Below are 26,490 nucleotides of genomic sequence, written 5' to 3'. Positions count from 1 at the left end.
TCTTGAGAAATACACAAAACTACAAACCTTTATTTAAATAACTGATAGAGTAGCGTACAGTTTGATAATCACCGCTATGATCCCGTTAATATGAGCGAATGAAATCAGCTTTACAACATCATGACAGGTTACAAACCCCATGAGATTATAAAATATTAAACAAAAACATTAAATAAAAAAAAAAATCATATTTAACTCAATGTATTTACTATAAACACGTTCATGTATTTAAAACAGATGTTGCTGATTACCTTAGAAGATCAATAATTGTGTTGAAGCAAAGGAAATACAGGAGGTTCTCAGCTGTTGCTGTAGCGCCCCCTGCTGGTCAGATGCACACATTTACAGTCGAATGAAGCAAGCTGATTAAAACAATGTGATAAAATGTTTGCAGATGATGAATTTAACCTGGGTGAAGTTGACAAAATTGGTGAGTTTGTGCAGTAAAATGTTTTGTTTGTGCTGCTATCATTTTAAATATGTTAATAAAAAAGTTTCCAGAGGTCATCATTAATATCTTCAAAGCAAAAGCGGCACAAACGTAGCTGAGTTGTTTTGACACCAAATTTGTTTTCTATTAATACCTTTAAAATATAGCGGCACAAATCAAAGTTTCCACTGCACAAATGTAGCGCAAACATTTGACACCAGTTTTGTCAGATTTGGGTAAAACTGACCCAACTGACCTTTAAATTTTCAATAATATCTTCAAACTAAAAGCAGCACTTTTTTGCTGCACAAAGCAGCACAAATATATCCGAGTTGTTTGACACCAAATTGTTTTGATTTTTGTAAATATGAATGAGGGAGTGGTTGACCTCTGGAGAGTCTTCTATTAATATCTTTAAAATTATAGCGGCACAAACATTTGACACCAATTCTCTTAGATTTGGGTAACATGGGTTGACCTTTAAACTTTCAATAATATCTTCAAAACAAAAGCAGCACAAACAGAATTGTTTGCTGCACAATCTGGAATAAATGTAGTCGAGTTAATTGACAGATTTAGTCTGTTTTGAAGAAGGTGGGGATTAGTTGACCCTTCATGACCTCTGGAAACATTAATATTACAATGATAGCAGCACAAACAAAGAATTTTGCTGCACAAACGTTTGACACAAATTTTGTTAGACTAGGTATGAATTTAACTTTCTTTACTTCTAACAATTATTTTTTGTTAAATGTCTGACGAACACATTAATAAATAAATTTCTATTTTCTCATCGGGTTTTGGGTTTTTACAGTTTTCTATGCTAGCAGCAGTTCCACGTCCACCGGGTCGGCCGTTTGGTCCGGACCGTTGGTGATCGTTTCGGCCTCGGCCTCATTGGTCGGGGACTGGAAGCCGCTGTCGTCGTTACTTGAGCTGCAGTCCGTTGCTAGCGGCTGAGACTCTGAGTCGGAGGCTTCTGTCGCGTGTTCGCTCGCTTCCTGTTCGCTCGCCGGTTCGCTGTCCTCCTCCTGCACCGCCATCTCCATCTCCTCGATGGCTCTCTGGATGGCCGCTTCGTCTTGCAGCTCCTTCTGCTTCCTGCTGCCCATCAGGTGCTCCATGATGGACTTGGACTTGCTGATGCTGTCGCCCACAATGGTGGTGACGTGCGTCACTTCCTCCTGCAGCCCGTCCTCCATGGTGATGGTGCCGTTGGTGGTCTCCGTCCCGGTGGTGGCGTCCTCTTCTGGATCCGGCAGAGCCACCTCCACCACGGGGTTGATCAGGTCTCTGATTTGGTTCACGCTGTCGGGAGACTTGGGGTCCTCGGACTGACCTGGGTTCTCCTCGTTTTCCTCTCTGTCGTCCTCGGCAACGTCCCCGTCCTCCTCGGGAATGAGTTCCACCCCCGGGACCTCGAGGCAGGACTCGTACGGGATGGGCAGCCCCTCCAGCTGGATCATGGAGACCACTTGCTTACGTCTGCCTCTGAATCCCTTTTCTTCTCCACCGTCGGATCCGAACTTGGCGCCCCAGTCCACCGGCGGGGTTTCCTCCAGGAGGTGCAGGTTGGGGTCGCTGTTGGTCAGAACGATGCTGTCTCTGTACAGGTTGTGTCTCCTCTGCACCGCCGCCTCCTTCACCGCTGGACAAACACAAAACAGAGACAAAGTCATTTATCTTCACACAGTTCCTACATGTTTTTATTTTAAATTTCAGAAAAGGCGTCTGCCTGTCACAGTAGCATAGATTCCTGGACGATAAATTGTCCCAGAAATAATTGTGATAAACGATATTTTGTTTAATCTATTTTCAAGTAATACATTAATAATGGTATAATAATGCAAATTTACCTGCTTAAAGATTAATAAAGCTTAATTTAAAAAAAAGACATTATTAAAATGGAATTAAAATAAATATAAATTTTTGACGCTTAGGCTGGTGGGAGCAAATAAAGCCTGGTGGCCCGCCAGGCTTACAATGCACTGAGGCTAACTGATCTTTACAAAATTAAAGTTTATTGATCTTATTATTATTATGTCATTTTCAATATATTTACTTGAAAATGGTTTCCAAACAACAATGTTATAGTTTATCCCAATTTCTGATAAAATCATTTTTCTTGGAGTGAAGCCAAAGGACAGCTGTTTTTTGTCCTCACCCATCATGATGTCCTTGGAGACGGACTGCAGGACGACCTCTTCGTACATGTTCTCCACCAGCAGGAAGTGGGACAAGTCCTCAAAGATCAGCTCCTGGAAGCGAGGCAGCTCCTGCAGAGATTATCACAACTTTAACACGTCGAACCGACATCTGACAGGAGCGTGGCAGAGCCGTTGCGTTACTGACTGGTGTGCAGGACGGGGCGAGCTGCTGCAGCATGTAGGGGATGATGATCTGCAGCAGAGCCTCTCTGAAGAACTTCTTCCGCACCGTGCTGCTGTCGTAGTCGTATTTCTGGCAGGAACACAAACAGAGCCGACTGTTTTCATTCTGCTTGTTAAAAATAAATCGGATTTAAACGCAGATCTGCGGCTGGTTCACCTTGATAACTCTGTCCTGACACTTCTGGATGTTTTTGCAGAGGTCGTCCTCGCCCTGCGCCTCCAGAGCCTGGTGGAGCAGCTGCTCAAACGTGAACACCGCGTTGTCCATTTGCTGCCCAGACGAGCAAATTTAAAACATTTTCACACATGAAACTCCATCATTGTTAATGCAGAAGTTTAAATATCAAACCTGGAAAAACCAAAGATTTCAAACAAGAAAGAGACGGATGGAGAACTGCAGTACTAAAGCATAAAATATCACAAACCAAAGCGCGCCCTGCATGCACGATGCTGCTATTTTAATGGAAGCAAATCATATTTAAATTTATTTAAATAACATTTACAGCTGGTTGGATAAACCTTCCATGCCCTTAATCCCCAAGCTTCATGTTCATTTATTTATTTATTGTCTTTTAAAAGCTGAAAATCTAAAGATTTCATAGGAATATCGTCATGGCAACATTCATTGTATTGGTCAGCCCTAGAAATTAATGGATCAGTTGGTAGATAAAAATTTGGGACTAAAATCTGTCAAATATTTTTTTTCATACTTGGAACATACATGTACCTTATTCCAATGTTTTTCTGCTGTGGAGTGTTAGGGGAACTGTAGATAAAATATTTAAAAATTGGCCATGGAGGAGTGAATTTCCACCAAAAAACCCTCTTAATTTTTAAGATTAATTTTACATAATTACAAGAAAAAGCTTAGAAATTTTCCTTTGTCAAAAAGCTGTTACAAATTAAGAATTCCCATAATTAAAGCCATAAATTTACAAAACTAAAACAAGAATATCGTCTGACATTGTACAGTTAGGAAATTGTTATAAAAAGGAAGGAAAATGCCAGAAAGTCAAAGTGATAAATGTAGATACCAAACTTTCCACTGAACTTCATATTTTCATCCATCTGATTATGTAATTTTTAAATATTAAATGATTAATTTGATAATTTACTCAGCACTTGAGTGGACTTTATACCAAATACCTTTTTCCTTCTTACTTGAGTATAATTTTCGGGTTCTCTGCCCACCTCTGGTTATTGGTTCATATTCACAGGAAGTGTGTTGCGTGTAAAAGGCCAGCAGGTGGCAGCAAAGTTGTGCATGTCTCACCTCCCTCATGAGGATCTGGGCTCTGCTGACGAACACGTTGGGGCTGGAGACGTCGAACCTCTGCTGCAGCCCCTCCAGGTTCAGCTGCTGCATCTGCTGGTAGCCGCTCTGCATCTTCACCGGGTGGAAGGCCAGCATGGACAGCCGCCCCAGTTGCTGCAGCACAATCAAAAACGCACACAATGATCTCAGGCGTAGCCTCAGACACTCCCTGGTTAGCAATCTAAGGCCGCCGCGTTCCTCCGCTCACCTCTCCCAGCTTGTCTTTGCCGCCGCCGTTGAGCGAGTTCTTGCTGATCTCCACCACCTCCTTGAAGAAAGTGTCCCGAACCTCGGCGAAGCCGCGGCTGGTGGGCTCCATCAGGGCTTCCAGGATGGAGCCCAGGTACGGCTGGATGCTGCTGCGCAGGAGCTGCTCGGCTTTCGGCATCACCAGGGCTGGAGGTCAGCGACAAAACACCAGAAGAAGAGTCAGAACACCTGTGGGTTTCTCTCAGGAACACGTTGTTGAACATGTGTCATGTTGTTCTGGAGGATTTTACAGACTGTATGTTCAACACATGGCTGGAATGCAGATATTCCACCCCGCCTTAATAAGAAGAGCCGCATTTTTGAGATGATGAGACGATGGCAGGATCAGCGATGACATGCTTTAAGGCTCACTTTTAAAGTGTAAAAGTTCACTGTGATGATGGAAAACGCAAAACAGGAAGGAAAAGTTTTACCAAGCGTCCAGGAAGCAAAGAGGCAACAAAGACCTTGAGTAGAATAAAGAGAGCCTCTATTTAAATAACCTGTTTGCATTACTGCATCTCATTTAAATGCCGTGTTGGTTAGGTTTAGTTCAACATGCCAATAAAATTCCCATAAAAGGAAAAGCTGCTGAGCTGCTTTATTCCTTAACTTGCAATGCTGACATGACAATGACATCACCATGAAACTCATTTTCTTTATATTTGGAAGGACTCAAACAAGAAGCTTCCTCTCGATGTGTCATATTGGACCAATGAGAACAAACGGAGATAAAAAACTGGAACCTAAAATAAGAGATGATTCATAAAATAAACCAGATGAAAACTGAGCTTCTCAGGATGTTTTCAGGCAGAATGCGGCCATGACAGTTATCAGAGCGATGTAAATTAGTATAAAGTTGAATTCAGAGCAGTAAGCCTTAAAGATGCAGTATGTAGCTTTTATAAAATATATTTTTTAAATATTTGTTGAAACTGTAACTATATTAACCCTTTAATGTGACAGATAATCTGTGTCCAATCAGAGCCAGGAGGTGGGTCTTACTGCTGTCAATCATCCTTCTCATACACCTTCTTGCTTCCTGCTAGGCTGCAGCTAGCATCAATGCTGAGGCTAGTTAGCATAGCCTAAAATGATGGTAGAGAAACGGTAACAGTAAGCTGTTTCCTGGTCATTCACAAGATTGATTGGCAGCGTTAAGCCCCGCCTCCTAGCTCTGCTTGGTTGTTTTTGGTGCATTTCTTCAGACGGCAGCAGTAGCTCATGGAAAAGGTGGAGGAGGTTGATGTTTTCACAGATTATATTTTACTGTCACAACATGGTGACAGGTTTAACAGAAATGTGAAGAACATTTATTTATTTGTACAAGTTGCATACTGCAGCTTTAAACCAGCGATAGCAACTTCTAACTCCAACCACCTCTGATCTTGCCGATGACGTGTTCTTTGGTTGTGACGAGCATGTCCATGTCGCCGCGCAGTCTGACGTCCAGCGAAGGCTTCTGGGCCTCACAGGCGTCCACCAGGGCGGCGTACTGGCTGCTTGTCTGGGTCAGAACCTGCCGGTACACGGCGTCAGAGATCTGGAGAACAGGGAGACGGTCAGAGAGACTGAATGGACTGAGAACGTGTCGGTGGGACAGAAACTCACCAACATCCACTTCCTCTGTCTGTCCTGCAGCTTCCCCTTGAGCCGAGGGCCAATCGCATTTCTGAGCTCAGGCTGGAGCGTCTCCAGAACCAGGTTAGCCAGGATCTGGAAAACAGAACCCGGTTGTCATGGAGACGAACAGTTCGGTAAGCAACGACCAACGAAATACCTAGAACTAAATATGATGAACGGACGGACAGATAGATGGACAGATGAACTGGTGTACGGATAGATCAATGGATAGCTAGATGGATGGACAGATGGATGGATTGATAAACTGATGGATTGAATTTAGGACAGTAGTGACTACTGCTTAGCATTTAGCTTGCATTAGCATGTAGCTAAGTAATACCGGCTAACTAGACCGAGCTAAAGACGTCAGCTTTCAGAAATGAAGGTTGGAGTAAACTTAGAAAAAAACGTGTGAAAAATAAAAGCTTCGTCTGAATGTAGATCTGATTGAACTGAAATTACGTTTTTTTGTAAAGTACCTCGTAATAAACTGAATTAAAAATGACCCATCCGCTCTTATTTTAGTTTCCCTGCGTTTTGGGAGTGTTAGCTTTAGTCACAACCAATCAGGGAAAACACAGACGTTTAAAAACAGCACCCCCTCCTTCCTGTGTGGCTGCATGGTCGCTTTAGGGAGGCTGATTTACGGAGGACACATCGACCTCAGCACCAACATGGAGGCTTACATGTTTACTGAGACATTGTTCAGACTGAGCGGCTGGACAAACTCCACTGTTACCGCCTGTTTATTTAAAAGCTTGTTAGCCTGGAAGTGGCCTGCAAGATAAAACTGTATCAGTTTGCAGCAAATATTGTGGCTTTAGTCCAAGAGTCACAAACTTAGAAAAAAATTACTTTTGTTTTTTTGATGCATATAATTTTTTCTTTTCATTTTAAATATATATTTTTGTCTTTTTTAATATATCTTTATATATATATATATATATATATATTTGTAGAAAATATATTCTAAATTTTCTTTTTTATAAATGTATATTAAATATTTTTTTATAGTTTAAAAAAGACAAAAACCATCTTAAAAATATATATATACTTTTGTAAATATATATTTTTCTTTCTAAACGTATATAATTTTTTAAATATATTTTTTCTTCAATACATATTTTTTAAAGAATTTTTGTCTTTAAAAGAAGAATAAAATTCTTACATTATTTTAAGAATTAAAAAAAAAATGTGTGTACATATACAGTATATTATAGATATATATAAATTTGTTGAAATATTTAAGATACATTTTTTTCTTAAAAAAACAACTATATTTTATGAAAAAAAAATTCTTAAAGAAAATACTTTTACATATAAATAAACATGTAAAGCAGCAGACTGCAGGCTAGGTATCTAAGGCATTAGCTTTATAGAAATCAAAATGAGGTAACACTCATAAACTCCTTTTCATATATCTATATAGCATAGAAACTGATTGCTGCAGACTTTCTTTTGCTCTTTGCATTTCTTTCGTCATGCCTAAATATTCCATATCAAGCATATTTCACACAGTTGCTGCTTTTCTGCTGCAGGAACGCAGAGAAATATGTTGCTGCTTGTTTTCAGTTCTGCCCTGAAGGATCTGGCAGCTCAAAGGGCTCGAGGCCTGAATAGTTTCAGGATTACTGAAACTATTCAGGCTTTGTGTTTACTTTTATAGCTGCCCTTCACACTGTGAAAGAAATATAAATAGAAACATTAATGTCAAATTTAACTAATTGCCTGCTAGTTATGAGCACATTAATTTGGCGGTTGTTTTTTGTGGTTGGCTAGATAATGCTGTGTTCAGGAAACGGGACGGTCAATTTGAATAATTGAAGTCTATGGAGGAAATTTAAAAGCACAAAGCTTTGGCAGAAAGTAAATTATTTAGAGATGATCATCAGAAATGTTTGTAAAAGCTCCAGAATTCAGGAGGAAACCTCTCCGTTAAACGAAGCGCTGCACGTCTCTCATCACCTCCACCAGAACTCTTCCTGAGAAATACTTTCTCTGTGTTTAACCTGAAGGAAACCCGTCACCACGGTAACAATCCGCCCTTCAATTAGGGCGTGGCTCGTTAAAATAAGCAGAGGCTCCCTCTGAGTTGCGAACATGTTTGAGACGTGAATAGTTTAAGGTCCTGACCTGAGGCGGCGATCCGCACATCATCTCCCAGGTACCGTAGTGACCTTTGACCTGTCTGTAGCGCCTCACAGAGTCGGTGAAGGCCGGAGTCTGGACCGTGTCTTCCTCTGACAGACCTGGACAGAAATATAGGCAAATAAATAAATAAATAAATAAATAAAAATATATATATACACGTGTGTATATATATATACATAATAGCTAGAAAATTATACTAATAATGAAAAAATTAATTAATTCAATAATTAAAAATAAGTTTAAAAAAATTAATACAGAAAAATAGAAAACATCAAATGTATTTGAAAAGAATTGAACCAAGTTCTTTTATATAAAAAAATAAGTATAATTGTATATTAACCTTTTAGTCAAAGGTAAATATACCTTTTATATTTAAATATGTTTAAATATATTAGAAAAACATCACAAATATTTTAACCATAACATTCTGACCATAAAAACAATAAAATTATGATTATTAAGATAAGCCTAAAAGAATCCCTAAAAAAACCAATAAATCTAAATATTGTGAAAATATAAAAAGTAAATATGGAAATTGACCAAATAAAATCGATATAAGTAAAATAAAATATCTATTTTAATATAACAATTATTATAGTTTAAATAATTAAAATAAAATTATTTAGATTTTTTTTCAAAGTTAAAGATAAAATCCAAAGATGCAAAAAAATTTAAACGGGCAATTTAAATAAATAAAATTTTTTTTTAAATAAAATTAAACTTTGCAACAAGTAAAAAAAATAAAAAATGTTATATTTGGATTTATTTTGTTTCCCTGCCAACTGAGTCACACCTGCTGCTCGGTGCATCAGTGGGAACATCTCTGATGCACCGTCACACACGTCTGTGTGAGCCCTAAAAACAGGAAGATGTTGACCCGCTGGTTGCTATGGCAACCCTCCCAGCCTCCCCCCGGCCAACGACAGAACAAAATGTCGGATCGGTTTGAGGAAGTTTACTCTCACGAAAACAGAACTGAGCTTCTGATTCTGAGTGGCTGCGTCCCAGATGTGTTTCTGCAGTTTACTGTGAACATTAGCAGCAGCGGTAACTTTATGATCCGAGCCGCTGGAAGCTGCTGGAGGCTGCAGGTTGCATGAGAAGCAGCAGCTTCCTGCTCTCCAGTTGGATGCTGAGTTAGACAGGAAGCCACAGTGGTGATTTGTTTGTTGAAAGCTCTAACACACACACACACACACACATACACACACACACACCCCGTTGAATGCCCGTCAAGCCGTTGACGGGTGTGTGACTAAGAGGCGGCTCACAAAGACAGGAACTCTGGACCAGGAGGGAAACCAGACAGGAAGTTCTGCTGAGCAGCCGGACTTTGGGCTCCATGTTCTGTGGATAAATGGCCACAGCCCTCAAACACACGTTACCAGACTGATCAGCATCACTGGGACCAGTGAGGACGCACATATGAATTTTTCTGTGTTCAGATTAAAACTACATGCAACGAAGGGAGAAGCGTAAAAATGCGCGACTTGCTGGATCAACCTGTTGACATTCCTGTGGCTTCAGGTTCATTTCAGACGGTGCGACTAATTCAGAACAGAACAATGTTTTATAAAGTTCAACATACTGGATGTTTTTACTGTGGTTTCATTAAGATATATAAATATATCATAACTGTTTCACTGCAGTCGCTCTGATGCAACACAGCAAAGTGAAGGGTTAATCACTATTTACTGATTTTATTAAATATTTTAATTTTTATTTACTTTTAAACATTTTAGCCTTTTGTTTTTTAAACTATTAATTCTTATTTGCAAATCCTTGTGAACTGCATTTTATGTGTAATATTTTATTTATTTATTTCAGCCCAGTTCTGATCTTTTTGCACAAGAAAATCCAGTTTGTTTCTCTTCCATATGAGGAACTAAATCTGATACAAGTCAGACAAACAATCTGCAGTCAGGACGGTCATGTTGCATTTAAGCAGACTTGGACGTGATTTATTTTTTAAAGTTAGATATGTGTCATAATTCTGCACCAGAGAAGCCTGGGACTGAGAAAACAAATAATTACAAGAATAAAATTATGTGAGAAAGTTGTAATAATGCGATAAACAGTCATGTTTTAGGAGATTAAAGTTGAAATATGAGAATAAAATCATAGAAGAAAAAAAATAAAATTAGGATAATAAAGTAATATAATTTAGTTATATTGTAGAAGAATAAGTAACATGAAAATAGTCATATTACAAGAACACCGTCAAAATTATACTATAAAGTTGTAATATTACAAGAATAACTTGATGAAATTGAGACAATAAAGTTGTATTGGTCGTATGATAAGTCTAAATATTACAAGAGTAAAGTTGTACGACAAAGTTGAAATAATATATTAATAAAGTTGCAATTTTATTAGAGACCTCCTCTAATAAAAGTAATTAAGATGAATGTTGAGCATCTTCTGAATCTATCCGTTTAACAAATCGCCCATTCTTCATCTTTTAACACATCAGCATCAAATTATCACCAGTAGCAGAACTTTGAAATAATTAAACAATCAAAATCTGACATTATTGATTCAATCAAAGCTTTTTTCTCTTAACTTCACGTTTTTATTCTGCTAATATTATGACTTTACTCTTATAAATGTTTCAGATTAATCTCATAATTAATCTGAAACATAATTATTCTCGACTGCATCAGGTTTGACCCTGAAAGAAAAACATTAAATCTTAATTCTATGTATTTTCCAGGAGCTCTCCATGTTTTATCCTGTCAGGCTGTAAAAATCTAAACATTTTCCAGCAACAAGCTCAGTTCAGATTACAGCTGTGCTGCTCTGTGTGTGTGTGTGTGTGTGTGTGCGTGTGCTGAATGTATTATTAATAGAACATGTGGCAGCACTTACCACGGTGGTTTTATTTAAGGCATTTCCCTTTCTGCCCGCCTCACCAACACTCAGCCGGTTCTCTCTTTCCTCTCTGACCTCACAGAACGTTTTTCTCTTTGCTTTTTGTAATTTCCTCCCGCCTTTAAAATAAAATCTGGTTTAATTTAAGCACGTCTTTCTTTAACACTTCATACAGCGACATGCATGGATGCTGTTTCCCCATATGGTTGTAGTGAATGGAAGCAGCCAAGCCCACAGGACAGTAAACACCCACGGAAACACACCATCAGCCGCAGACATCACAACCGCCGAGCAGCTTTAGGTCCCCACCCGCCGGCCGCCTGATGGCCTGGGAGTGAATGGGAGCAGCAGACCCAGTCAGGGTGTATTTAAGACGTTCTTTAAGCTAACACACACACACACACACACACAACCAGGCAGGATTTCACATCGTAAAGCAACGTGCAAAGAGCAAGTTAAGTTAATTCAGTGATTGGATGGATTCAGAGTCACCTGGTGACATTGTAATGTAGAGCCGTGTATCATCTGCGTAGTTATGGCAGCTAATCTTATTTCCTGTTATAACCTGAGGTACAGGGAGCATATAGACATTGAATAAGAGAGGAACTAGGATAGAACCTTGGAGTACTTCTGTCTGTTCTTTATGTAAAATTCAAACCGGTACTAAGTACTGGACCGAAGAGTCCGAACCAACTCTCCAGTCGTTTCAGTAATATGTCAGGATCAACACTGAGGTCCAACAGAACCAGCAATTTATTGATTAATTGCTTATTGTAACAGGTCTACCTTCATTCAACTTTTAAAAGATCTGATCAAATGAGACTAAAACTAGTTTGACTTGATGGGAAGATGGTGCTAAATGCAGGAAAATCCTGAAAAAAACCAACCTCCCAGCAGGAATAATAACCCAAAACGTTGTGTGTTGGAATGGCCTAGTCAAAGTTTAGGTCTAAAATTCTCAAAATAAGTGAGTCTGATGTTCTGCATCCATTCAGCCTGATTAAACTTTAAGTATTTTGCAAAGAATGAGCAACAAAATTACTAATGTACTCAAAACTTAATTTTCCTCAAATCACATTTTGTAAAATAAAATGCTCTACGGCTTGTTTTAAACAACATGGACAAACTCAGTGTCCAGTTCTACATTTCTAGAGTGCGACCAGTTTTAGTGGGACCTTCGTGCTGAGCGGATGATTAACTGAATTATTTGCAAATCATCTTGTTAAGGTGATGCAAAGCAGTGGCCGGTCGCTCTACTGGCCGATTATCGAGGATGAAACAAAGAAAGCTTTAGCCGATTCAAATGAGCCCTCGGTTCGTCTGAGTCAACATTTAACTTGCTGTTTCTCCACATCAGAGTCAGCTGAGCTGAGCTGAAGAAAAAGGCTTTATGTCCCATCTAGGTATTGAGGATAATTGATAAAAGCCAAAAATCAATAATTATCTCTGCAATGTTTCACATTCCTATTCATTTTTTCTGGTTTCATATTTTCAAATGTCTGCCTCTGTGAGACGGAACCACTGGAGATAAATGTTGAATACGGAGCAACGAGAATCAACAAACCAAACTGATTCTGATAAAACCTTGTGACCTGTTATGGTCTGGAAGGAAAAAATAAGATTTGTTTTCATTTATTGATTTATAAAGAACATTAAAAGCACATAATATTGCAGTCTTAACACTTAAGAAGGAATAGGAAGTTTAAAAAGGAATGTGCTAAAGAGAACATTAAAAGCAGCAGAGAAGTTTGTCATTGGCGCAGCGTCTGTTTTATAAATAAAAAGTGAAAGCACTGACATGTGTAGTGCTGTTGCTGCTTTGGTTCAGTTGAAAACTAAAACAAATAAAGTCTGTCCCAGCCATCTACATCTACTCAAGCAGAAAGGGTTTTATTTTGTAAATACGTTGCAACATAAATATCACATCCCTCCTGCTTTTCCACCTGGCAGAAATCAAACAAGTCCATTCATGTGAATGTTGGCCTGCGTTTCTTCATCAATGAATCTGAGAGTTCACATGTTCCTCATTTCCTGCTCGTCACCATTCCTCAGAATCAACTGTGCTGAACTTCAGAAACGTGACCCTTGTTGTCATGAAAGCAGGCGATGCGCGCGCCGCCAACCGAACATCACCGAGGCAGGAGGTGGGGCATGACAACACAACAAACAAAGTGGTTCGAACTTCCTGCTGCGTCTCTGTTTTCAGTGTCTCTAAACAATGAGATGTGAGTCATGTTACAGCAAGTAGAGACAGTTCAAGAGTCGCTCCCCACCCTGATGAAAGGAACCAAGAAAAACCTAAAGTATCCTCCTCACTGCTAATATTTCCAAACATAAATGCAATGCCCAAACAAAAAAGGACAGTTTTTTTTATTCCTCCACCAAAGTAGCATAAAAATGCTTAAATATCTGTGAAGAAGGCTTTGAAGAACGTAGCTTTATTCCTTCAGAAACTAACGCCACGTTCACACAGTGTGTCCTATCTGTGATGAGGTCATTACCGTTGTTGCTGTGTCTGACGCAGTCCTGCAGCACGGCGTGCCACTTCTGCTGCTCCTTCTCCGTCACCACGCAGAAGAAGTAGTGGCGAGCGTACGGGTGCCACAGGATCAGCGGGAACTGGGTCGCACACTTGATGAAGGGAGCGTTGCTCGGTTTGGCCTTGATTTCTGAAACAAAGAACAGAAAGAGTCATTTGACGTAGTTTAGACAGAAAATATTTTAAAAACGGTTGAAGAGACGTGGCTTTAAAGCATCGTTTGTGTGTTTTTGATAGTACTGTGGTCAATGTTTTGGTATGCTAAATGCTAGGGTAATTAACCTAAACAGGAAAATCAGAATGGATCCGATTTTTATTCAACTCTGTAGAAACAAAAAATAAGTAGTTTAAGGCCTCGTAGCTGAATCTAAAAGAAATGTAATGTCATTGCACACACGGAAATCAGAAAACATGTGATCCACATGAACTCTCATACATCTGCTCTGAGCGTTGTTTTAAACATGCCAGGCCCATAGGGGGCAGTGTAGCACAAAGCTAAACCTGCGTCACTCATTCAAATCGCTTTATTATTACTACTAAGTAATGTTGGAACATTTTCTCTCGCCATTTATCGACTCACTTTCATTTAATGTTTAATGTCAGTAAGTTGCATTTCATTCAGTATAGTAAATTTGGTAGAATAACTTATTTTATCACATTTGACTGACAACATTCTTGCTAATGTTAAAGCAGCAAGATAAATGTGGGTAACCATGGCAACAAGTGAGCATCTAAAGGCCGGCATCCACCGTGTTTACAGATAATCCCTTTATGTCGTGTAACCGCTGCGAGACAATCAACCGTTTTATTTTTGTCTCCATAGTTTTTTTTTGTTTTTTTAATCTCTCCCACAAACTGTAGGAGTTTTATAACCGTCAAAATCAACTGAAATTTCTCTACAAATGAATATTTTCAAAAATGTTTATGATTTAAGTCATGCTTTGTGATGCAACTGCAGAGAAACACCGAAACCCTACAGGGCTAACCATAAACATTAGTCATGCAGAAGCTAATGCTACAGCGCTAACATCAGATTGCTTCAAAACAACCTGATGTTTCCTGTTAGGAATTAAACATGGCGTCAGGAAGTTCATTTGTGTGGACAGATTAGAATATAAACTAAATAAAACACAATGTCAGTTGGGAATCATGTGGATATGTTGGTGCGTTATTAGTCACTGACTGTAATGCACGGGAACCTAAATGTAAACATGTAAACATTGTGTTACATGTTGTCATGTAACACAAAGCCAGAGTTTTCTCAAATCTCCACTTTGGTTGAAGTTTTTGTTTGGATGAAACGACAAAATGTTTAAAAATCAAATTGTTATACCAAACATCCAGGAAAACTTACTACTTACTCTATTAAACAAATGGGAAAGAACCATTTTCCATGTCTGATGAGACAATAGTTGTGAAAAATGATAAATGATAATACTACGGCGGTATTTTGAGGCGTTGGGATCGTTTTCCCACCTGGCAGGCTGCTGTTGAGCAGCTCCATGTACTCCTCCATGGAGGTCAGGGCCTTGTACCCGGCGCAGTTAATGGAAACCTTTGGATGCAGCATTCGGTCGTGGGCCTGCGAAGCAAACACAGGGTAACAAACCGGTTTCAGATCCTCAGAACCAGCATCGGTTCACTCCGACGTCCACCCACCGCTTTGCTCTCGTAGAGGTTGACGGCGTAGCTGTTTGGGATGAAGACGAAACGGTTCCTCCACTTCCGGTTCTCCTCCAGGTACTGGAACAAACTCCCGGAGAAGATGGTGTGACCCGCCAGAGGGTCCTGGAAGAACCAAAGATCTTCCGTTAATCCTGTGAAGACGTTCCTGACACAATTCAGACTGGACGTATTTCTGACACGTTTTGGATTCATTTCATTCCCACGAGTCTTAAAACCTGAAGAGGAATTTCCGAACAGTGATGGGAGGAGAGTTTTACCTCAAGGTGTTTACAGAAGGACGTGCAACACCCTGGTTTGTTTGCAGAGTTCCTGTCTTGGATCAAATAATTCCCACTCAGAGGCAAGGAAAGTTACAACAGATTTACTTTTATGTATCCTAAAAATGTATCAATTAATAATCAAAGAAGTGTTTCTTAAAGCATAGAGGTGTTAGATAATACAGGCTAGCATTAATCTAATGGATTTATTAGTTAGGATTTTATTTCATTGCACCATATTTTGAGGATTTTCATCATATTAAATTTGATGATTAAAAACAGAAGAAAATGGAAGATTTTTCATGCATATGAGCAGCTGCCTGCATCTCTGTTCATGTGTGAAATGTGCTCCAGTTTCTCTCCAGTGATGGGTGGAAAAGCTCAACAACATTAGCTTCATTCATTAAAGATCCACAAAATAATCTAAAAACATTCAGTAACATCCTGGATCGGCTCATTCCTGCATTTTATGCAACAAAACAAACTGTGATCCCTTCAAAATAAAGTCAGAGAAATCTTGCACCATTTAAATGCATAAAATTTCTGATTTGCAGTTTATTTAAATACAGTCACATTCTGATCTAATTATATTCACTCTCCAGCAACCTTATTAAACTTACTAGTTTAACCGCTACTTAAAACAATCAGCCAATCACATTTATGCATCTACAAAACTTTGTGTAAATCAGCAGTTTCACTTCTTCACTTAATTATATTTCAGGGTTTGACGTTGAGAGATTTCGGCTTCATTCATAAAAGATGCGTTGATGTTATATTTGTCTTTAAATGGGAGTGACTTATTATAGCATGTAACCGCTGTGAGAGAATCAGGTGTTTTATTTTTATCTTCATTTTAATTTTTAAATCTCTTCTGCAAACGTGGAACTTTGTGAGTTTTAAAACCGTCAAAATCAACTGAAATTCCTTTGCAATAAATATTTTCAGGATTTCAAGTGATTTAAGTCACACTTTCTGATGTAATTGCTTTGAAACACTGAAGCCATAAAGGGTTAATCATAAACATTAACTACGCTAACGCTAAGAACGCTATGCCTAAACTGTATTTAGCATAATGCTAAAGCGCTAACATCAAATTATTTGAGAGACTACAACCCTGGAACAACAATTTAATTTTAATTTCTTCTCTACTGTCTGTTTTTTGTTTCTTGTTAGAAAAGGTTATTGGAAAAAAACCCCAAAGGAAACAGAGCAGTCATTCACTTCAAAATAAAAGCATGAGTATAAGTGTCTACTTAAATTAAGTTGACTACCAAAACTTCAACACAGATGTTGAACTTTATTCAACTGAAAGTTTACAAAACAGTCAAGTAAATTAGGGCTTTAGAATTAATTTAGGGGAAGCTAAGTGTGCTAAATTATTTCAAAGTTAGCTAAGTTATCAAAGTTAGCTAAGTTATCAAAGTTAGCTAAGTTATCAAAGTTAGCTAAGTTATCAAAGTTAGCTCTGAAATTCATCCTGGTTTTAAGGAGGTTGTTTCTGTTCTCAGATCTTAAAGCTGGATCAATGACTCAGCGCAAATAAAAAACTACTGGAAGTTAACGGATTAAAACATAATAGAGGGAGCGGCGCGTCTGTTAGCTTGATTAGTTTTGTGAATCCAGCAGCAACACAGATGCAGGGAGGATCAGGAAGGAGTGACTGACTGTCTCATCATCAGATGATTTACCTAAACAGCGCCGCAGTGAAAACACAAAACGCCCTGCGCTGCTTAGGTTCCTGGGGTTAAAGGTTAAGGTTAACAGATGTGAAGCTAATTTGGCAGCAAAAATAAACAATTTTTAACTTGGGTACAAACTTTATATGTTTTATTAGGGTTTTATGTGGTAAACCAACATGAAGTAATGCTTAAGTAAGTGGAAATTATACTTAGTATAAATAAAGAGTATATGTATTTATACTATTTACAAATAGTATTTATACTATTAGTATAAATAGTATTTATACTATAAAAAGAAATAGATGAATAAAAATAAATAATTAGATTTTGTGGATTTTCAACCAGTTTTCTTCATTTAAAGACCAGCAATTTTCAGATTTTGCCTCAGATTCTCACCTGGATTTAGATCAAGACTTTGACTAGGCCATTCAATATGACTTGGTGTCCAAAGTGAGGTTCAGGGGCCATTTGTGACCCCTGGATTAATTTTGTGTGACCTTTTCCTTTCCTTTGTCTTAGACTGCTGTTAAAGAACAGCTGCCATGACATTTTAAGATTTTTTAAGTATTTATATTTTTTTAAATGGAAAATATCAAGTATAACACTTTTTTTTTCTTTAGTTAACTTTTTTCTCCTTTTATTTCTGTTTAATAAGTTGTGCCATAAACATCCAGCAAATCTTTACTCCTAGCTAAATACAGCAAAGCAAAATTCTTATTTTTGTTACAGAGATTTAACTAATAGAGAAAATAAGAAACTTAAAGTTAAGTAGTTGTCAACATTAAGGCAAACGTAAAATATTACATTTAATTTACTGCTGTGCAGCTAAAAGAGGAAGAATTCACTAATAGTTTTGCGTGTTTAATTGGGAGAAAACAATAAAACTTTGACCTGGACACGTTCATCTTGAGGATTTTGGCCGTTGGTGTAGAATAGTCATTAAATGAAGCTGAAATTTAACTTTCATCTCTGTGTTGTAGACGTTTGGGGCGGTGAAACTTGCCTTTCGGTGCAGCAGCTGCGACTGCGGTGCGCCGCCTCCTTCTATCTCGAAGCGAACGACGTTGAAGAGAGCGACGGCGTACTGCTTCTCGTACAGATCGCCAAACTGCCCCATCACATCTCTGGTCCGAGCTGCAGCAGCAAAAACACAAATACAATCAGAAAACTCATTTATTTTCTTAATAAATGCACAATTTGTACAAATTTACACATTTCAAAGTGAAAAGCAAAGTTAATATCTCCAAAGAAATACTGGTAACTATATTATTATTGTAAATACAAAACCACAAATTGGAAAATCTAATCAATAAGTTGTCAGTTAAAACATAATTTTTTATCATTTCTATCTGAATTTGTCAATTATTACCCAAAAGCATCAAACTGCAGACATTCTGTGTTTAGAGGCTTTTTAAAATATATTCTATTCACAGATGTAATTAAATTGAATATTTAGTTTGTGAGACAATCACTAATTTCTCAAACTACTCTGCAGTTTGTCCTAGGAAGTCATGATAAATTACAATATTGTTGTTTTGAGACAATTTTTAAGTAACGTAACGGTAATAATGGCTTAATAACGCAAGAACACATTATAAACTATCAATTATTAGTTTTTAATTTTAATTATACAAAATAAATAAAACAGAAACAACAAATAAAATTAATTATAAAGTCTCTGTAAACAAAACTAGTTTGGCTAGTTGAGACCAAAACACCAAACTGAAGACTTTAGTTATTGTCAGTTTTTGGTAGAAAGAAAATTATAAATCAACAAATGGAAATTATTTTTATTGCGACCAGCCTACTCTGAATATCTTTCAAGGCTAAATAATCCCAGCTGAAATGCTAACTTCATCCTTTCCAGTTAATTTTGTCCAATTAGTCAGAACAGTATTTTGGGAAACAAGTGGGAAGCAGCAGATTTAGATGTTTCTGCTTTTAGCAGCTGTAACTAAGTGAACCTTTGACGTGTCACTTCCACATCCACAGAAAAGAGCCCAGATTGTGTCAGCTTGGAGGTAGTCGTGTAGCATCCCAATAAAACCGTCCCAAGAACCTCCTGCAGAGGACAAATCAAGTTTTTTACTGCTGTAAACAAGCCAGACGTGGACTCTGGTCTGTTTATGGAAGCGTGGGGACAGGAAGGCAGGAGCAGAGCAGGAAGGAAAACGCTGACAGGACAGGATAGACATGGAGGGAATGTGTAGGAGACGGGGGACAGGGACGCACAGGCTGATTAAAAAACAGCAGGCGTCTCATGGGACGAGATGGGAGGACGAGTCTGAGGACGGGACGAGTCAAAACCCGGTGAGGAAACGGCAAACGCTGCAAGAGACGACAAGTTTCTGATAACCAGCATCAGTATGGAGGAATCACTTTAATTCAGTCACATTCAATCGTTCTTGAGCATAAAGCATCTTCTTTAAGGTCACAGCACTCTATCTCAGTTGGATTACAACCTTCATTTTGTGGTTTTTAGAGTTTCAGCAGTTGCATGATTTGGAACGGACATTCTCCGTCAGGATTTTCTGTTAGAGGCCAAAATTTGTGGTTCCATCAATGTAATGAAGCAAGAAAGCAGCAGCCCCACATCATCACACTGCCACCACTTTGTTTGACTGTTGGTTTCCACGTTATGCTTCTTTTCATCCCAAATATTTCAGGAAACCTTACTTGGATTCACACCAGCCCTGTTTAGTCCGCTTTAATCCAACTCCAGTTCGTTTGCATATAAAGTCTGATTCATTTAGGGAGGTAAGGATGCTCAATCGAACTCGTTTCAAATGCATGTATGAACACCAAGCGGACCTCAGACAACTCCAAAAGCAGGAAGTGGACTGCAGCGCAGCACATTCTGGGTAAATACGATCAAAACAAACGTGCAAGTGCTAGCAGGAGAAATGGCTCGTGGTCTTATGCAACAGATTAATCCTACAACTGATTAAGTCTGATGGCACTCAATTTTAAAGTTCATGAAGAAGGAAGTTGTGACTCTTATTGTTGATTCATGTCCACTGACTGTAACTGAGGAACTCTGCGGTTCTTTACATGATATTTTGGATTCTTCAGGAATCTTCTGGATGAGTCGCCGGTGTTCTCTTGGTGTAACTTTTGTTCCTTCTTCATTGTCAAGTCTCACTCTTGCTGGTCAATCTCTGGTTCGGTTCCAGCCAAGTTGGGTGTGTCTGCATTGGTATTGTGATCCTCACTAATTGGGCAGGAGTGTGGGTGACCTATGAGCCAAGCAGAAACTGATTATGTCACTTTGCGCGGGTACACTTGGGCGGTCAGTTTCTCCAAAATCTCTCAGCAGATTTGTTCGTTGTGGATTTGCTCAGTCCAGCTGACGATGTATGCATTCTTCCAAGTTGCAGTTCTCCATTTTGTCTTGTCCCGGATTCCACAGGCCAATCAACAAATTCAGTCTGCTGCCAATCAAATCACTTGTGCCTGATAGCGACTTGTCCCACTCCTGAAGTGGTTCCAAAGAAACAAGTAGGAACTGTGGAGGATCTGAAAATGGAGACGGATCTGGGCTGGTACAACTGGGGAAGAACCAGTTAAAGCCACGCCTCTGGTGAAAGGGTTTCTGGTTGGCTAGCCATTCCTGGAAAAGTTTGCCACTGTTCTATGTTTTCCCTATTTGTAAATAATGATGGTTTAAGAAGGGTTGAGGTTCCTTTTTCCACTTCGCGCCTAGTCGGTTTGGACAGCTTTATCCAAACCAGTTTGTTGAATTGCCATAATCAGTCAATGAACTCTGAAGTAGAATGACCAACTTTTAGTTTGTGATATTAAGCCCAACTGTGGTTGGGTTCATCAGCCGGACGATGATTCAAAACACACCAACACGTCCAACTGTCAAGATGTTTTTTTAAAAAAGGTCAGTTGGGATCTTTGTGATAGTCCATCTTATTCTTCTCCATTTTGTTCTCTTAAGTCTAAATGCTCTGCTTGCCTCATTGAAACCAAAATAAAAAATGATGACTCAACGGTTTGGCACATCAAGCACCTCCCATCTGCATTCTGATCTCCAAACGCAGCGGCACTCTGTTGGGTGTTTGCTTTCATGCTCTTCATACCAACTAAATTTTGCACCAGGTAAGTGTGGGTCACTGCGGTTGGCTCTACAATCATGCACCAAGTTGGTACTTTCCACCAGACGTCCTGCAGGGCCAAAGTCAACAGACTGGAATGCTTTAAATAGTCTACTGGAGACAAAGATTAGAAAGCGAAAAAATAAACCAAAACACTCAGTCTTCTGTGTTTGACCTGTGTGGAAGCACCTGCCGGGTCTGATGTAAGGAGGTTTCCCTCGTTGAACCTTAAATTCCTCTACAGAAAAAAGAAATGTACTGTCTTGAAATGTGAAGGACTGCTGAGTAAGACTGATTCAAACTGTGTTTTTACCAGGAAATGTGATTTATTCTCTGAGGTCAGGCTGTGGTGAGGAAGCAGGTGGCCTATCTTATGTAATCCTGTTGTGTTTTTCATCGCAGCAGCGAGGTGGGGAGTCTTATTCAGACAGACTGAAGAAAAGACAAACGGCTTTTAGACCGCGGGATTCTGGAAAAAATCCCATTTATCTCATTTTTTCTGCAGATTCAGACCATTCCGTTTCCAGTTCAGCCTTTCCTGGTGATCCCAGTTACACCAACAGGTTGTTGACACAATGTGGTCAGCCACTGTTAAAGATTTGCTTAACTGAGATATCCGTTTATCTCTTGTGCTGCGATCCGTGTACAATTTGCATGCAACAGAGGAACAAGGCTGTGCAAAAGTCTTGAATCGTCCCTTGTTGTGTATCCTCCCTATTCCTGTTCCATAACAAATATTGCTGGACAATAAATTGTCCCAATAATTATTGCGATAAATGATAATATTGTTGTTTGAGATCAATATTTTGATAATGACCCTCTCAAAGAGCAATAAACCTTCACACACTGGAACTGGAAGATATTTTAAATATCCAACATAAAGTGGAAACAAACACCAGTTACAACTGAAACCACAAATAAAATGGGTCATGAAATCCCTATAAACAAAATTTCCCTTGAAAAAATATAACTGGAATAAAAATCATTTAAATTTATCATGCAATTAATTGATTGTTTATTGCGACAGGCTTAATCCTTCCCCTTGCAGTTTTCACATTTTGCCACATTGCAATATTTCAGAACCAACTTTTGTTGCAATTAAAGCTGCAAATCTTTTGAGAAGTGTCTCTGTCGCCTTTGGATTTGGGTCTGGACTTTGACTAGGCAACGCTAGCAAATGAATATGCTTTGAGTTAAACTCCTCGATTGCCACAGTCTGGGAATCTTTGGATGCATCTCTGCTCCAACAAAGCTGGATTAAATGAGTGATCAACATCCAGGTGTTTGCTAAACTTGCCAACCTGCTAAAGAGATAATTCAACGTTTAGACTCAGATGTGTTGGAGCAAGAATGCATCAAAAACTGTCAGGATGGTGGAGGACTGGAGATGTAAACCGCTGATCTGGCTGGACTTGCATCCAGATAAAAATCTGATCTTTTTCCTATCAGTAAAAGCTGTCAACACTCTTCAGTGTGAAAGCTGTTAAGGTTATCAATTCTTAGGATCAGAGAGAGAAAATACGCACTAATTAAAAGAAAATTTTATTTCCTACAGCATGTCAAAATCTGACTTCAGTTCAGATTGCGAACAAGCGAGAGAGAGCAAGACTTTCAGCAGGGAACAGTAAGGCTAAATGACTGAGATTCCAACTTCAGTCCTGGAAAATGCAGGACTTTTAAACCTTAGCAGAGTTGAGGTAAGGATTTACTTTAAATCGATAAATCTAAGAAATGCATTGGTGAACATAAATTTAAATCTTCAAAACCAGAAAATTTGATTAACCTACCCTAATTCCATCTCTTTTCTTCCTTCATATTTCTTTTGGACACCAAATCATCAGCATCAGTTACTATAAATACATAGAAAATAATCCAACGAGTCCCATAAAATACCTTCAGAGAGACGACTTTGAAAGAACAACAGTCTGGTTGTTGAGTAATGACCTGAGACTTTTGCACAGCTCCACGCAAACAAACCCGAACAGCCGTTACAAAGTCAGACCAGGACGTGTAATAACAGACACGAACCGAGGCGCTCTCTTTGGCTGAGAGGCTCTTAAAGGTTGCGGTTTCACGCGAGTCGCTGAGGAAGATGAGCAGGTAGAGACGGCGCTGAGGAAGGGCGCGGCGCGACACGGCCAGGCCGAGTGAGGCATGTCGCTGCCTGCTGCGCCTCGTTATCCTCCCCTACCACTGCTGCTCCCTTCATCGCTCTACTCTCAAAACAACGCCAGCTCTGCACTGGGAAAATTCAAACACCTTCCAGGAACGTTCAAGGCCATTTCCAAACTTTTTCCAGCACCTTTTTGGAGATAAAATCAAAACAAAGTAAGAAAAAAAGAGTTTCAGTTCACCATCATTTATTACTGTTATTAATAATATCTTGTTTTATTAATCTACAGTCCATAGCAAGGACAAAATTAACTAAAATAAAAAACGTTCCCACAGCCTGATGCTGCCACTGCCTTGTCCAAAAGTATGTTTAGAGTTTTTATTTTATTTTAATAAACGTCTTTTTTAACCTTATTGTTCTTCATTTTTAACCATTTTGAAGGTGAATCTGGTCTCTGGTTTTATCAGGTTTTGCGTTTTGACTGGTGATGTAATTTTTAAAATTATTCTAACCATGAAACTGAAAACTCCCACTTTTTCTGCCCCATAAATGCATCAATAAAAACCACATTTTATGATTTGATTCAGCAGTTATTTTCTCTTTTCTTCTTTTAATTCATACATCCATTAAGGAATATTAAACTAATTTGTCATTTATAATTCTTACATTTAAATTATGAATTAAAATGATTCAATTTAAATATTTTTCTTTTTTTGTCTGCATCAGTTTTGGTTAGTAGATGCATGATTGGTTCCTCTACATCTTTTCCAAATTGTTTTTTTCTTCTTATTTTTTTATATGTTTTCATGTGAATTGATTCATTTTTGAGTAATCATAGATTTTATTTATATAATTGTTCCACATTTTAATCTTTATTGTTTATACATCGTCTAACCAAGGATGTAGAGTCTACTCATAAAGTTTAAATTGAATTTTAATAAGTTAGAAGCTGAAACCAGCTCTTCTATTACACTTAAACATTTGACTGATTGTAACCAGAACCCAAACCATGATGGATCCTCTACCGTGCTTAGAGCCTTGATGCACCAACCAGTGAGGAACACCAACAAATCTCATGATCAATTAGAAGATTTTCTATTTTCCAAAACTGAAAATTTACACTTCTTTTGTCCTGTAAACACATAAACAGACGATACTTTCCTTTATGCACTTTAGAGTTCAATAAAAAAAAAATCAGATAAACGTTGGAAAAATCACCATTAGTGTAATTTTCCCTACATTTAATTGTGATTTGAAATAATGTGCTGATAATGAATCAGAAGTGGGATTGACGCAACTCTTGTTAATATATTTGCATATTTTCGACCCAAATATGTCAACAGATCCGGACACATTAGGTGTGAATCAGATGTTTCTGTATTCTGGAGGTTTCTGACTATTTTCCTGCTTTTTGGTCACAGATTAGTTAATGCAGTTTTTACTGTTTTTATTCTCCTCTAATCTGAAGAAACTTACAGAAAATTCCAAAACTGCTGGAACACTGACTTCCTGTAAATTAAAGCTAAAACCCGCCTGTTTAGATCTGTTTAGATCTGAATAACTGGAACATTGATCAACATATTTGATTGATTTTGATTATTTTGTAATGTTTTTCGCTTGTTTCGTAATTGGTTACTGTATTATTATTCAATTTGTTCAAAAGTCATAGATAAATTATTGAGACGTTTATTATTTTCAACATTCTTCTGGAAAACATCTGAAAAGTGTGGTGTGCATTTACCCAGGCTCCTTTCATTCCAGCTACAGCTTCACGTTTGGACTACAGATGGAAATTAGCATTTTGATAAATCCGGTAGATTTACGACAATATCAAACGTTCGCCAACATCCCTGACTCATTTAAATAAATTCAGCTGAAATATGGATACGCAATACATTGGCACTAATATCGGTATCAGCCGATATTAGTGATTTCTTAACACATTGATATTGGTCTGATAAATAAAACTGGGTCGATATGAACAACCAATTGTTATTTTTATCTTGTTGCCATTTGTTTCCGGTCTTTTTTTAAGTAGTGAAATGTATAAAACATCGGTAAATATTGGTTATCAGCCATAACGGCAATATCGATATCTGATATCGATATCGGATAACGAATTAAAAATTAACTGAATTTTGCTCGTCCAGAGATGATTTTTTGTCTAATTTTTTACTAAACAGCTGCTGCCTCATTAGACAGGGTGCTGCAGAACATCTTTGAGAAACAATTTTTGAGTTTTGTCTTGACTGGACTTGGACTAGACCATCTGAAAACATGATCTAAGGTGGTTTTCCTGCTGGATTTTGAACCTAACAAGTTTCCTTCCATTTAACATTAATGCTCCGCTTTGCCACATGAAATCCCAATAAAAACATTTAAACTTGTGACAAAGTGTGTGAAAGTATATAACCCAGCTGTAGAAACGCTGAATCTCTGCTTGAGAAGCATTTGAACAAAGAGGCCCTTCCCTTTTTTCCTTTTCTCTAGACTTCATCAGAAAGCATTTCATTCGTCGCTTCACAAAAAGCAACAACAAACAAACAGAGTCTGCAGTTCAGCGATCTTCAGATTCCTCCTCTCCAGTAGCAGCAGGGAAACAACCAACAATTTAAAAATGCAGTAAAGGAGCAGAACCCTGATGTAAAATCCCTTTGGCTGGGTTTGCTTCCATGCTCTGCTGGAACATTTCTCAGTGGGAGGCAGATCAGACCCAAACTTAGACAAACATACCCCCCGCCTCTGCTGGAAACCTGCTTATTATCTCCATTTTAAGACTCATTTGAACTCTAACAATGGAGAAAAGTGATCCGATTTGGTGCTTTAGAGCCTAAAAAGGCAGAATAAAATGGATAAATGGGTGTAACCTGTAATCATCTCCCGCCTGCTCTCGTCCAGGTGAGAGGAAACCACGTCCCCCATGGCGACAGCGTTTCCCAGCGGTGATAACTCCCAGGTTAAACCTCCAAGACTCCGGCGCTCTGCAGGGAATCTGCTTCAGGCTCCCAGTCCGGCCGGTGCTGCTGTGGCTTCCCTCCTGTTTGGCTCCAGAAAACCCCAGAGAGGGAGGAAGACGAGGAGGAGGAG

At 38.6% G+C, this 26,490-nt stretch overlaps 1 protein-coding gene across 1 annotated transcript; it reads right to left on the bottom strand.

Moving 5' to 3' along the window:
- Positions 1–8: 8 nt before the first annotated feature.
- Positions 9–26,490, bottom strand: niban2a (niban apoptosis regulator 2a). Its single transcript, XM_032570227.1, has 14 exons — positions 26,271–26,490; positions 18,194–18,324; positions 15,228–15,356; positions 15,045–15,150; positions 13,531–13,698; positions 8,141–8,256; positions 5,996–6,100; positions 5,765–5,927; positions 4,344–4,531; positions 4,094–4,249; positions 2,978–3,091; positions 2,783–2,890; positions 2,595–2,706; positions 9–2,078 (listed from the first exon to the last, which is right to left on the bottom strand). The coding sequence occupies exons 1-14, from the start codon at positions 26,323–26,325 to the stop codon at positions 1,249–1,251; spliced, it is 2,481 nt and encodes an 826-aa protein (XP_032426118.1). The 5' UTR covers positions 26,326–26,490; the 3' UTR covers positions 9–1,248.

This window comes from Xiphophorus hellerii, chromosome 8, assembly GCF_003331165.1.
Source record: "Xiphophorus hellerii strain 12219 chromosome 8, Xiphophorus_hellerii-4.1, whole genome shotgun sequence".
Taxonomy (NCBI): Eukaryota; Metazoa; Chordata; class Actinopteri; order Cyprinodontiformes; family Poeciliidae; genus Xiphophorus; species Xiphophorus hellerii.
This window is presented reverse-complemented; position numbering and strand designations above follow the sequence as displayed.